Source organism: Acomys minous (assembly GCF_964271855.1).
Source record: "Acomys minous genome assembly, chromosome: 11".
Taxonomy (NCBI): domain Eukaryota; kingdom Metazoa; phylum Chordata; class Mammalia; order Rodentia; family Muridae; genus Acomys; species Acomys minous.
This window is the reverse complement of record NC_140492.1, coordinates 58,308,720-58,323,202: the sequence shown is the minus strand read 5'-3', so window position 1 is coordinate 58,323,202 and position 14,483 is coordinate 58,308,720. Positions and strand designations below refer to the sequence as shown.

Sequence of the window (14,483 nt, the reverse complement as noted above, 5' to 3'; positions counted from 1 at the left end):
TTGTTTTCTCGAGATAGGGTTTCTCTTATAGCCCTGCCTGTCCTGGACTCACTTTGTAGACCAGGCTGTCCTTGAAGTCACAGCGATCCACCTGCCTCTGCCTCCCCAGTACTGGGATTAGAGGCTCCTATACTGCACTTTTACACTGACTTTCTGAAACAAAATGTTCCAAATAGTAACTGTCCTTGCTGACGGGGCTATTTGTGTATGCCAGCCATTTGTATATTGTATCTGTCTCTGCTTAGAGAGGACACACAGGCTTGAGCATATGCAGGCAAATGATGTGTGGCCTGAGGACAGGTGGGTAATGATTTTAAATAATTGATTTTTTGGTGGGGTTTTTTTGTTGTTGTTTTGTTTTGTAGCCTTGGCTGTCCTGGACTCCCTTTGTAGCCCAGGCTGGCCTTGAAACTCACAGCGATCCTGCTGGCTCTGCCTCCCGTGTGCTGACATTACAGGTGTGCACCGCCACGCCTGGCCAATAATTGATTTTTATTTCATGTGCATTAATGGTTTCCCTGCATTTGGTCTGTGTGGGGGTGAGTTGCCAACAGTTGTGAGCTGCTATGTACGTGCTAGGAATTGAACTCAGGATCTCTGAAAGAACAGTAAGTGCTCTTAACCTCTGAGCCATTTTTCTCCAGCCCTGAGTAGTGATTTTAACAGTAATCCGAAAACTTACCTTCTTATTGTTTTTGTTGTTGTTGTTTTGTTTTTTTTTTTAAACAGGGTTTCTGTGTGTCACCCTGATCATTTTTATTGTTGTTTGAGTCAGATTCTCATGTCATAGCCCACACTGTCCAAGAACTCACTATGTCCACCAGGCTGGCCTTTAATTTTCAGCAATCTGTCTGCCTCAGCCTTCAGAGTTCTGGGATTATAGGTGTGAGCCACTACACTGGCCTGAAAGTTATTTATTTATTTATTTCACAAACAAAACAAATCTCAAACCAGCTGATGTTTGAGCTTTTCTCTGTGCACCGCCTCCCTTTTGAAAGGGAGTAACAAAGCTTACAGAGATGCGTAATCTTTCAGAGAGAATAAAATGGCTGCCTCCAGGAAGCAGTGCTTATTAAAAAGAAAGTGAGTCACTGCATGGCGTGTGTGAAAGGGGATTTGCCTCGGGGTTTAGACGCCTTAAATCCTGTCTCCTGCAGCAGTCTGTGAGTTTAGTCTAGCTCCCCTCTGGACCATAGCAATGGAGGACTTTCTGGCCTTGGTCTTTAGGATTTGGGGCATAGGAACTGAACCCAGGCAGCGACTTACTCTAGCGTTGAGCTTTACCCCCAGCCAAACCCTTCAGTTCTGTGTGGCTGCGTAGTTCTCTCTCTCTCTCTTTTTGCTTTTTTGTTTTGTTTGTTCGACACAGGGTTTCTCTGTGTAGCCTTGGCTGTCCTGCACTCGCTTTGTAGACCAGGCTGGCCTCGAACTCGTATCGATCCACCTACCTCTGCCTCCCAGGTGCTGGGATTAAAGACGTGCTGCGCCACCACGCCGGTGCTACATAGTTCTCTTTAGGAAGGTATGAAACAGTTGCTGTTGGGAAAAACCAGCCAATGAGTGAGGATGTAAAATAGGGAGCACTTCTTGCTGTGCCCCCCTCCCTTTTGGTCCCCGCTTTCCCGTGTCCGTTTACACCACATCGTGGACCTTAGGGTAACCAATACCTCCTTTACCCTTTTTAGTGTCTTTTCACTGTCTTCCACATGGACTTTGTGTTGATGAGTATTAATAATTAATATTCAGTCATATAATTTAGTAAAACCTTACCAGGCTCTGGAAGTCAGGGGAGTTGAGGAGAAGGTGCAGGAAAGAGGAGAATGGATGGATTCCAGACACAATAATAACGCAAGTACCTGGGACCCTGGATGGGAGGATGGTAAGTTGATGGGGATAATAGTTTAATTATTATGTTCACCTCTGTGCTTAATTTTGAATGAGTCATAGTCTCTATACATGGTTATCTGGGAACATTATTGAAATGATGAATAAACAAGGCTTTACTAGATTTATGACTAAATATTAATTATTAATATTCTCAACAACTTTTAATAAATACTTAGACTGAATACTGGTTGGTAGGAAGTTTGTTTTGGTTTTTCAAACCAACCAGTCTTTGTGTTGATCTAAACAGTTGCGTAGTAACAGGGTAACTTTAACACACTTTGATAGTTTTTGTAAAATTTATCACTGGCTTGATGGTTTCCAGCCTACTAAAGGAATTGAGCTCTAGGTTCAGGAAGAGACCCTGCTTCTAAGGACAGAAAGACACTGGGTGCCTTCTTCTGGCCTCTACACATATGCACAGGTAAACATACTTGTGTGGTGTGCACACCGGCATGCAAAAAACATACACATGTGCACACACCCACACACCTTAGCAATAAACAAATTGCATGAAATCTTTATTTTTTTGCATTAAATTTTTTTTTTTTATTGTCAGAAATTGTACTTATTTAGACAGAATCTTATGTAGTCCTGGCTGGCCTTGAATTCTCCATGCAGCTAAAGTTAACCCTGAACTCAGGATCCCTCTGCTTCCAATCCCAAGGACTGGACCTACAGGCATGATGATCTGCTGTACCAGTCTTTGAAATGTGTGTTGTTCCTTTACTTTTGTTTTAAGACTGGTTTGCTTACACTAGCCTCACAGTCCTAGACTTAATTGGTTCTCCTGCCTCGGCCTCTCCAGTGGCTAAAACCACACAGGTGCTTACTACCCACACCCAGCTTAAACAGGTGGAATCTTTACACTCTAGAAAAAGAAAAATTCTGGTGTCAGGGGGTGGGTGGGTGGGGTGGGGTGGTAGCACATGCCTTTAATCCCAGCACTTGGGAGGCAGAGGCAGGTGGATTGCTGTGAGTTCGATGCCAGCCTGGTCTACAAAGTCCAGGATAGTCAAGGCTGACACAGAGAGACCCGTCTCAAAAAAACCAAAAAACCAAAACCAAAACCAAAAACAACAACAACAAAACCAACAACAACAACAAAAAACCCCACCACTTTGAATTGACATTACTTCTGCTTAAATAGAAACCCTAGCTTTAATGTGGAAAAGAGTAGTCAGCTTGTCTTCATTGGGCTAAACCCTTGTCAGGCACTAGGTCTGTCTTTCCTTCCTTCCTTCCTTCATTCCTTGCTTCCTTCCTTCCTTCCTGACAGGGTCTCATTATGTAGCTCTGGCTATTCTGGAACTTTCTATATATACAGGTTGGTCTTGAACTCACAGAGATCCACCAGTCTTTACCTCCCAAGTGCTGGCACAGCACAGCAAGTAACTTTACAATAGGCCAATTTCATTAGCCTTACCAAATTGTTCAGCCAAAGAACATGTTCAGAGCCTGGCGATGGTAGTGCATGCCTGTAATCCCAGCACTCATGGAGGCAGAGGCAGGCAGATCTCTGTGAGTTCGAGGCTAGCTGCCTGGTCTATAGAGCGAGTCCAGGACAGCCAGGACTACAAGAGAAACCCTGTCTCAAAAAAAACAAAACAACAACAAAGAAAGAAAGAAAGGCAGAAAGAAATCCTCTGAAAACTGTTCTATATTTTTTTCCTGCAACTTCATTGTTTATTTTGCCCTCAGTCCTGAGTATGATTTCCATGCTAAACACTCTGCATATTTTCTCACCCAAAGCATATTTCTCATGTTCTTTTTGTGGAACTGGGGAGACATCTGTATAGATTTTGTATTTTCTCTCACCCCTGTCTACTTGCAAGAACTTTTTCCCTTTCTTGAATCTATAAATTTTAGTTTGGAGAAATTTGGACTGCTGTGTGGTTTTTTGTTTGTTTTTTTCAAGACAGGTTTTTATGTGGCTCTGGCTGTCCTTGAACTCTCTTTGTAGACCAGGCTGGCATTGAACTCAGAGATTCCTCTTCCTCTGGAGTGCTGGGATTAATGTAGTGTGCCACCAATGCCCTTTGGCATACTGTGGGCTTTTTTTTTTCCGTTTGTTTGTTTTGTTTTTTGTTTTTTCTAGACAGGGTTTCTCTGTGTTAGTCTTGGATGTCCTAGACTCACCTTGTAGACCAGGCTGGCTTTGAACTCAGAGCAATCTGCCTGCCTCTGCCTCCCGAGTGCTGGGATTAAAGGTGTGCGCCACCACACCCGCTTTCTTTCTTTCTTTCTTTCTTTCTTTCTTTCCTCAACTTTTCACTTGTGTGCTTGCTAGTTTTATGTCAACCTGACATAGCTGGAATAATTTGGGAAGCAGGAACTTCAGTTGAGAAAATGCCCCCACCCGACTGACCTGTGGGCAAGCCTATTGTGTGTTCTGGATTGATGACTGATATAGGAGGGCCCAGCTCACTGTAGTGATGACACCCCTGGGCTGGTGGTCCAGAATGGTGTAAGCAAGCAGGCTGAGCAAGCCAGGAAGCAGCACCGCTCCATGGCCTCTGCATCAGCTCCTACTCCTGCTTCCCTGGATGATGGGCTACAAGCTGTAAGAAGAAATGAACCCTTTTGCTACCACGTTGCTTTCGGTCATGGTGTTTCATCACAGCGATAGAAGGCCCAAGATAACTTCTATTTTCCTGGGGGTGGGGGGGTTCTTCCAGATCATAATAATCTCATAGTCAGTGAACTTTGGTGTAGATGTAAGAAACACTTTTTTTGTTTTTGTTTTTGTTTTTTGAGATAAGGTTTCTCTGTTACACAGAGCCCTGGCTTGTCCTGGACTCTCTTTGTAGTTCAGGCTGGCCTTGAACTCACAAAGATCCCCCTGCCTCTGCCTCCTGAGTGCTGAGATTAAAGACATGCCCTACCACACGCAGCTTTTTTTTTCAATGATGTATTTAATTTTATTTTATGTGCATTGGTGTTCTGCCTGCTTGCATGTGTGTGCTTGATGGTGTCATATCTCCCGGAACTGGAGTTAAGGACAGTTGTGAGCTGCTATGTTGGTGCTGGGAATTGAACCCAGGTCTTTTGGAAGTGCAACTAGTGCTCTTAACTGCTGAACCAACTCTCCAGCCCAAGAAATACTCCTTTTTTTCCCCCCCTTAAATCAAAGTTAGTCAATAAGTACTCATATTTCCTGAGCCTTCCCTTTGTGCGGATTAGCCAATGGCGTCAGATTGTGACATAGAGCTTCCACAGATGGGGTAAGACTTATCCTGGCGGCCTGTCCCAGATAAAAGATAGGAGCTATGTTGGCCTCAGTGTGTTGCTAACCCTGACTGGGTTTTGGCGCACCCATTTCACAAAAATAAGTGAGTGCTTTGCCAAGTTACTTCCTCTTTGTGTGCTCCTTTGTGCAATGCCAAGGATTCTCTGTTTCTAGCACAGCCCAGAACCTTCCAGAGCTGCTTCTGAGATGCTGTGGGCGTTCTACTGTGTAGGACTCAAGATCTGACCTACGCCCCGTCTTTTGAGTTGGAGCGAGCAGGCCATTTAATTCGTTTTAGAGGCAGGATGTACCTTTCTTAGTATCTGTGGGAGGAGGTTTGTGGACCCCAAATCTGCATGTGTTCAAGTTGCTTATATAAACTAGCACTTGAATCCAGCTCTGGTTCTTCTAATACCTCACACAACTGAATATGGCAACGCCTTTTATCCCAGCACTCAGGGAGGCAGAGGCAGGTGGATCTCTGTGAGTTCGAGGCCAGCCTGGTCTACAAAGTGAGTCCAGGACAGCCAAGGCTACACAGAAAAGCTGTCTCGAAAAACAAAACAAATCTATGTTATAGGTAGTGTTTTCCCTAAATATTTTCGTTCCTGAGTACTTGTGTCCACTGATATAGATAGCGCTGACAGGGGTGGAGGCTGACTGCTTAGCACTGACCTTGAAATGCCCTTCCGGTCTGAAGCTGGGGACCCAGGTAACAAGGGTTCTCAGGACAAGCTCGTGGGACTGACAGATCTAGTGAAGGAGGCTCCTATGGTCTTGAATTTCATGCTCTGAAAAAAAAAAAATCCAAGTTTTCTTTCCTCCAGGTGGAGCTAGCCCTGACAAATGCCCTGCCAGGCAGCCCAGTGGGCAGAAAAGTAGGGGTCCATATTGTCCTGAGCCTGAGTCCCAGGAACCTCAAAGACAGTTAGCTTAGGAGGCTCTGCAGGTCCGGAGAAGCCGTTGGGGATTGGGATGGAAGTACATTGCTCTGCGAAAGAAGCCAGGCCATCAAGATCTAAGCAAGTACATTCCAGAGGTGGAGTCCCGAGGGACCGTGGGAGGTCCTGCAGTCCTCTCCAAGCTGCTGTTCTGTCTAGCCCTCTGCTTGTTGGGCCACACCAGAGGGGGAGACACCGGTGTCTGTCAGGAGCCTGGATCTGGCCCACAGACATACTCTGTCTGACATGGTTCTGTCATGGCTCCAGAAGTGGGATGAAAGCTGCACACGCCTAAGATCATGCATGGCACATGGAGGATAGAGGCGGGTGGATCAAGGGTTCACGGCCAGTTTGGGCTATGTGAGACTTTCCCCAAAACAAACAACCAGAGAAGCAACAAACAAACAAACACAAGCTGAGCAGTTGGTGCACACCTGTTAACCCAGCACTTGAGGGTGAAGGCAGGAGGATCCGACGCTCCAGGCCAGTAGTGCTACATAGCAGGTCCAGGTCCCCTCCTTCCCCCTCCTCCCCTCCCACTAAGCTGCCCCCCACCCCCCCATTCCCGAGACAGAGTTTCTCTGTGTAGCCTTGGTTGTCCTGGACTCGCTTTGTAGACCAGGTTGGCCTTGAACTCATAGCGATCTGCCTGCCTCTGCCTCCCAAGTGCTGGGATTAAAGGCGTGCGCCACCATGCCCGGCCATTTGTAGCAAGCTTTAAGGCAGCTTGAGCTACATGAGACTTTAAAACAACAACAACAACAACAACAACAACAACAACAACAACGGCAGGGGGGAAGCTGAAGACTCACTAGCTGCTCTTCCAGAGGACCCAGGTTCAATTCCCAGAACCCACATGGCAGCTCACAACTGTCTGAAACTCTGGTTCCAGGAGATCTGATACCCTCACATAGACAAGACATGCAGGCGAAACACTAATGCACCTAAAAGTAAATGATTTATTAGATAATAAAGTTACTACTAACTCACCCTCAATTTAGATTCCTAATTTTTCTGGGGGCTGGAGAGATGGCTCAGCAGTTGGATCCCCCACTTCCCTTATTTCCTCACTTTCATGTTCCTAACCTGGGAACGTCCGCTGGTACCGAGCGACTGTGACATTTAGACTAGTTGGAACACACTGTCTTTTCCGTCTCCTTCACTATCAATCTTTTCCACATTTGCTTCACTCCCTTCCCCTCACCTGCTTGGTTTGTTGCACATGGGACCTGCTGCTCGGGTTGCTCCCGAACACCTTAGTTAAATCTCTGCTGCATCTCACCAGTAATTGCTAGACCCATTTACCAGAAAGATCTTAGCGCCATCTCAACAAGGAAGTCAAGGGCCAGTAAGATGGCTCAGCTGGTAAGGGTGCTTGCCACACAAGCTTGGTGACCTGTACTTTCCGTCCCTGGGAATGCAACACAGGTGGGAAGAGAGAACTGACAAACTGTCGAAGGAAGTTGTCATCTGACATCCGTAGGGTGGCACGGCATGAACTGCACCCGCCTCGTGCCCACACAGATCCAAGGAAAAGACTAAAGAGTTAAAGGACACAAACTGTACTACTTTAAGAGCCCTCCTAACTTGTCAAAGGATTGTTTCCCCTGTCATGGGAGACGTTTCAGTTAAAGGTGTCTGTGCACTTTCACAAACCCATTAGTGAAAGCGGGATTTAGGAGAGTGTGTCCCACTCAGCAGTTAGTGTGGAAGAGAAGAAGCCTTCATTTGTTTTGTTTTTATAAAAGGAAGAGAACTGAAATAATATGCCTCTGTGGAATGCTATAACATAAAATCAACACCACCCACTGGAGAATGCCAGCAAGGATGGGGAAGGACTAGATTTCTCAAACATTGTTGCTGGACGGGACCGGACAGAACCAGGGCTGAGGTATCTCAGTGGCAAAAGGCATGATGACCTAAGTTCCATCTCTACCGACCCACACAGTGGAGGGAGAGAACTGACCCCAGGAAGTTGTCCTCTGACGTTTATGCATTTGACGTGGCATGTACCCCGCAGCCACACAAATAAATGTAATAAAATTATTTTATAATGCTAATTCACTGAGGATCATAGTATAGTGGTTTCTTTCTTTCCCTTCATATTCTTTCTCTCTTTCCTTCTTTTCCTCCTCCTCTTTTTTTTTTTCAAGAGGGTTTCTCTGTGTAGCCTTGGCTGTCCTGGACTCACTTTGTAGACCAGGCTGGCCTTGAACTCACAGCGATCCTCCTGCCTCTGCCTCCTGAGTGCTGGGGTTAAAGGTGTGCACCAACATGTCTGGCTCTTTTCCTCCTTTCTTTAACAGACTCTCATAATCTCCCAGAATAGCCTTGGGCTCAATATATATATATTTGTGTGTGTGTGTGATATGTATATGTTAAACACTTTATGCTTACCTAGCATTTTCTAAAGGGCTGAAAACAAACAGATGGGTAGCAAAGAGAAGGAGAATAATTACTTGAGATAAACAAAGGAGGAATGTGGATTTTGACTTGTGTCTTTGGGACATGGTGAGGAAGAAGCTCATGCCAAGTGGTACAGTAGCTGCTCAGCTCATGTGGCTAAGGGAGAGGAAGGCTGTGTCCAGGACAAAGCACACTCTTGAAAGGCATATGGCCTGTTTTGTCCAACTAGGGCTTGCTTCCTATGCTTTCTCAGTAGTATGCTAAACTATGACACTAATCCCTTGCTAAGGTGAGAGCACGGGCCCTCCTCTGAACACCAAGGCACTGAGGACCAAGTCTTCAACAGGTGAGCTGCTCGGGAGAGACAGTCAAACATTCAGACACAAACTCTTAACAGGTGCTATGAGGGGGTTCTTTTGTAATAAAAATAGTGGCTCTTTTTTCTTTTGATTTTTTAAGACAGGGTTTCTTTTCTTTTTTCTCTTCTTCTTCTTCTTCTTCTTCTTCTTCTTCTTCTTCTTCTTCTTCTTCTTCTTCTTCTTCTTCTTCGGGGGGTAGGTTTGAGACAGGATTTCTCTGTAGGCCAGCCTGGTCTACAAAGTGAGTTATAAGATAGCCAGGGCTATACAAAGAAACCCTGTCTCAAAAGGACTCCAGGTTAGCCAAGGCTACAGAGAAACCCTGTCTTGAAACACCCCCACCCCCCCCAAAAAAAAAAGAAAAAAAAAAGAAAAAAAAAAGAAAAGAAAAAGAAAGCCAGATGTGGTAGCACATGCTTTTAATCCCAGTACTTGGGAGGCAGAGGCAGGTGGATCTCTGTGATTTTGAGGCCAGCCTGATCTACAAAGCTAGTCCAGGTCAGCCAGGCACACACGCGGAGGCTGAGAGGGCAACTTTGTGGGATTGGTTCTCGGTTCTCTCCATCGATCTTTAATGGGCATAGTGGTTTGGCTGCCAGTGTTTTGAAACAAGTGCCTTCACTAGATAACCCCTCTTGCTGGTCCTTTTTAAAAAAGAGTTATTTTCATTCATGCATGTGGTGTGTGCCTGTGTGTTATCTGCCATCTGTATGCAGGTTCTTTCTCTCTCTCTCCCTCTCCCTATTTTGTTTTTTGTTTTTGAGACAGGGTTTCTCTGTGTAGCCCTGGCTGTCCTGGACTCGCTTTGTTGACCAGGCTGGCCTCGAACTCAGAGATCTGCCTGCCTCTGCCTCCCAAGTGCTGCGATTACAGGCATGTGCCACCACACCTGGCCTGTATGCAGGTTCTCTTGGAGACCAGAAAACAAGAGTCAGATCCCTGGAGCTGGAGTAATACAGTGGGTGACAGGAACCAAATCTGGGTCCTCTGAAAGAGCAGTAAGTACTCTGAAATGCTGAGCCATCTCTCTAGCTTCTCCTTATTGAAGAAAGGAAGCAAGCTGAGTGGTTTGAAACTGGCACTGGGGGGCCGGACATGGTGGTGCAAACCTTTAATCCCAGCACTCGGGAGGCAGAGGCAGGCAGACACCTGTGAGTTCGAGGCCAGCCTGGTCTATTTACAAAGTGAGTCCAGGACAGCCAGGGCTACAGGAAAAATTCTTTCTGAAAACAACAAACAAACAAACAACACCCCCCACCAAACCCAAACAAACTGGCATTGGGAAGGTAAGCAACAGCAGTATGGGTAACAACGCAGCCAGGAAGTATTTTAGAGGTTTAAGCTATCATCAAGGGCCGACACTCTTTGTTGTGGTCTGTAGTCTTCTATGCTCTGCCCATTTTAGATGTTTGTTTCTTCATTGCCTCTTCATTATCACAGAAACAAAGAATTAGATCTAGGGCTGGAGAGATGGCTCAGAGGTTAAGAGCACTGGGTGCTCGTCCAGAGGTCCTGAGTTCAATTCCCAGCACCCACATGATGGCTCACAACCACCTATAATGAGATCTGGTGCCCCCTGCTGGTCTGCAGGCCTACATGCAGGCCGACTACTGTATATATACTAAATAAATAAATCTTAAAAAAAAAAAAAAGAATTAGGCTTCCAGTTCTTTTTACTTATTAGCTTCTGCACAGCTTAAAACTTAAAGTTGGCTTCTTTGCTGCCAGAGATTTTTTACATCCGAATTTGATGCCATTGCAGTTGGTAGAAGTTGCCAGAAGGCTGTCCTCCAGATAACTGTCTCTTGCTCTAGCTTATATTGATGTTACAATTACAATTCAGAATATGCACTGTCATCTTATTAAAAAATATATTATATAGAAAGATGGAAAGGAAGCAAGATTATATATATATATATATTGGAGAAAGCCCATGTGAGTTTATTGTGAAGCAGTTGGCTCATCCTTGCTTTTCTTAGTTAACTGTGTTTGAATTCAGCTCAACTTCAGAGCCTCAGCTATTTCAAACTCGCACACCATGATTTACTAAGGTTAAAGCCTGGAGGAATATTAACCTTGCAGACAGTAATCTAATTCAGTGTCATCACAAGTGCATAACGCAGGAGTTTGGAGTTTTACCAAAAAGCACTATTCAAATGAACATTCCGGGGTGGGGAGGTGGGTGTGGACAAAGAGAATTCCAGAAATGGTTATGTAGATATTTTAATGTCTTTTCCCTCTCACCTCAAAGGTTATGTTTAAGTATTGCAGAGAGGTGCTAAATAAAACCTTGAGGTTGTGATGAGAAAAAAAAATCATGACGGTGCTCCATCTCTCACCGAGTTCCCGATAAATGCACAATATTCACTGAACATATTAGGTTACCTAGCTGACTAGTGTGTTGGTACAAAGGTGAGTAATTGTAAGCCCTCCTTTAGTAGAGGCGACCCAGGCATTGATGGTAGTTAAACGTTTTAGTGAAGGTCACTAATGGCCTCCAGACAACTAGACAACAAAGCGACCTTAGGTCTGTATAGATCATAACCAAGTCTTTGTTGGCATGCAGACCTAGGTTTGGGCCCAACAAAGTCCTGACGGGGATCTCTTCCTTTTTCTTCGTGCCCACATCCTGCATCAAGGTTTGCAGACTCCAATAAGGTTTCTTAGTTTCAAGGGTGCAGGGTTGCATCTTCCGGAAAAGGTGACATTCGAGGTCGCCGAGGAGAAGCTAGATAAGAGGCTAAAAGGAAGATCCAAGAAATCCTGGCTAAACCTTTCATCTACGTTCCCGCCCCTTCCACTTCTCAGGGCCTGGACTGCTATGAATCCCCGTTTCTCACTTCTTGGGGCGCCAAGCACACAAGCCTCTAGAGGAGGACGTTCCTCCCAGGAGCGTTCACAGCTCCGATCTAATTCAAAGCGTCTTCCTTCCAGGCCCATCAGGGGTACCCGCGGCGCAGGGCCAGCTTCCCCGGCCACGCCGCGCTGCTTGACACGCAAGCGCCGGAACCGAAGCCACGCTGGTTCTCGCAGCCAGGTCTCCGCGCCAGGCGAGGGCGGGCGGCCCGGAGCGCTTCCTGTCTGCGGGGCTTCCCACAATGCTCTGCGCCGGCAGCGGCGGCGACCGCGGCGGCGCTCTAGCCGCGCCATGTCTGCCTCTCGACTGCTCTGGGAGGAGGAAGAGAAGGAGGAAGAGGAGGAGGAGGAGGGGGAGGAAGAGGAGAAAGGCGCAGGGGTGGGAGCTGTCGCCGGAGCTGCCACTGCAAAAGTTCTCTCCCCTCCCCCTCGCCCTCCTCGCCGGGCCCGTGGGAAGGTCGGAGCGGCCGCCGTCTGCAGTCAGTGACCGCGCGCCTCGGCGCCAGCCCGCGGTAAACGCTCGGCCTGGAAGGCCCGGGCCCGGGAGGGCGGGGGAGGGGAGGGGGCGGCGCGCGTTGGGGGGGGGGGGGAGCGCGGCGGCGGCGACGGCCTGACCCGCGGGAGCGGCGGTCCAGCCGGGGGGCGGCCCGGGAGGCGGCGGGCTCAGGCCGCGGGAGCGCGGGGCTGGGGGACGCGAGGAAGCGGGGCGAGGATGGTGGGTCGGGGCTTGGAGAACGGAGAATGACGGGGGCGGCGGAGGCGAGCGGGCGGCCTCCGAGGCCTGCGGCCGGTGTCGGGTAGGAAGGAGGTGGGATGCTTATGGGGAGGCCTCGGGGTGCCAGGCTGTGGGGCGAGGAGGCCGGCCAGACCCCGGAGCTCTCGGTCTTCTTGGTGCAGTGCTTTATGCACCGCAGGCCTCGGTCCGCCGCTGCTGCCTCCGTGTGCTCTTTGGCTGCAGGGAAGGGCAGGGGCTGGAGAAAGGGGATTGCTTGCAGGAAGCATAGTGGGAGTGCGAAAGGGAGAAAGGGGCCGGAGGGAAGATGCCGGATAGGCGGAGGAATGCCGGGGGTGGCTGTGGAGCAGTCGAGGATTCTGGGGGTGTTCATTGTGCAGATCTGTTAGGTGTTACATTATGGAAAGAACCGAAGCGTTTCCAAGGCGAGGCAAGAAGGCTCGAGTAGTTTCTGCGGATAGAAGGGAGACGCGTTTGAAGCCACAGGAGTGCTAAATATTAGAGAAGATGCAGGGAATGCATAATAGAATAGGCAGATGTAGCGTAATTATCAAATGCTGGCCCAAGGTCTAAAGAGTTATTCCAGATGGGCCAGAGTGGCCTAGTTCGGAACCTGTTTGGGCTCTTCAGTAGATGACATCCGGTAAGTGTGGGTCCCCGCTGTGGTTGGGGTCATTGAGGATTAATCACTTAGCCTGTAGATTGGTTTGAGACATTTTTAGTGCCGCACTAGTGAACTGAAAATCTTTGAAAGAGACCTTGAGAAACCGCCTGGCCGACGGGAATTCTTTAAGGCCAAGGAGTTGAGACTGTTAGCGGACTGGAGTATTGTCACTTACCGGAGGCTGGGTGAGCATCATCCTGGCAGACGCTGGAGTAGGAATTAACTTGGTCTGGCGGTTTTCTTCACTGCCTAGCTTACATGGCTCCAGAAGAGCTGGTGCCGTATTTCAGTCTAGGTTTCAGGACACAAGATTATAATTGTCGGGAGTCGAGAGTTGGTGCATTACAGTCGCTTTTGGAGGCTCTGTTTGTAGCCCAAAGGAGTCTAGTTGAATTGGTTCTATACCTCGGATTGGCGGGAGATCCTTTTCCATTCACAATTGCTGAGTCTCTGTCACCGAGGCATGGTGTTATTGAGGAAAATAACAGCTGCCAGCAAAATGTAGGCATGTAGAACGGAGGATCTGGAACATCTGTGTGGATCTTAGGTTATAAGGAGGTCAAGGGTGGTTATCATGATGGGTAAGGAAACCTTAAGTGACAGATGAGTCTAGGTCTGACGAGGAGGGACAGTTAGCACCTCCATGTCAGGAAATGAAGTTCTTGATTACTGAATGCCATTAGACCTGATTTTTCAAAAAGGAACACTGGGTGACAAAAATGTCTTGCCCTTTTTTGTTTTGTTTTGTTTTTGTGTTTTCGAGACAAGGGTTCTCGGTGCAGTTCTGGCTGTCCTGGAACTTGCTCTGTACACCAGGCTGGCTTTGAACTCAGATCCATCTTCCTCTGCCTCCCTAACGGCATGCACCGCTTGCTGGCCTGGGACATTGTCTTAAAACCTACTTGGATAATTCACCTTTTGTTATTAAGAGAAATGACATACATAATATGTTGTAATATCATTTCAGCTGAAGAGAAGATAAGTGTGTTAAATGTGACAAATCTTTTTATAGAAGTTGAAGGAAAAGAGACCACTGTGGGGGAGATGGAGTGAAATTTGGGAGAGGGAAGGGGAACTCAGTTGTCATTCGTTCCTTTAGCAAGAATTTCATTTCTTTAGCCAAGATAGTACTTAGAGTGGGGAGATTTCTTTCATTAGCAATTTTTCTTATATAAATATCAGAATTTTTAAAAAAAACTTGGAAACTTTGCTGTCAGTTCATTTGGATTTGCTCAGTTTTAAAACTTTCATTTTAACTTAAGTGTATGTCGTTTGTCTGTGTGAACGTATGCCTTGGGTGTCCAGGTACCCACGGAGGCTGGAAGAGAAGGTTGGGCCCCGGAGCTGGCACCACAGGCAGGTTTGAAGTTTTGGGTGCTGTTGGCAGGGCAGGAAGCACTCTTAACCTGAT

The 14,483-nt window shown here is 47.2% G+C and overlaps 2 protein-coding genes across 8 annotated transcripts in view; one reads left to right on the top strand and one right to left on the bottom strand.

The window, feature by feature from the left end:
• Nucleotides 1-11,026: 11,026 nt before the first annotated feature.
• Nucleotides 11,027-11,969, bottom strand: LOC311609233 (uncharacterized protein; the record flags this gene model as incomplete). Its single annotated transcript, XM_084802192.1, has 2 exons — nucleotides 11,027-11,559; nucleotides 11,660-11,969. 2 exons carry the CDS (start codon nucleotides 11,967-11,969, stop codon nucleotides 11,489-11,491), a joined length of 381 nt encoding a protein of 126 aa, XP_084658318.1. The 3' UTR covers nucleotides 11,027-11,488.
• Nucleotides 11,970-12,001: 32 nt separating this feature from the next.
• The window catches only part of ZNF148 (zinc finger protein 148), a 116,769-nt gene continuing 114,287 nt past the window's right edge, over nucleotides 12,002-14,483 (top strand). Inside the window, exon 1 of one of the 7 annotated variants that reach the window (XM_084802121.1) lies at nucleotides 12,002-12,187. The gene's annotated coding sequence lies outside the window, so the exon portion shown is untranslated. Of the gene's footprint in view, nucleotides 12,188-12,371; nucleotides 12,391-12,439; nucleotides 13,052-14,483 lie in introns of those variants that run through there. The other 6 variants (XM_084802117.1, XM_084802120.1, XM_084802119.1 and 3 more) reach the window with 6 other exon arrangements.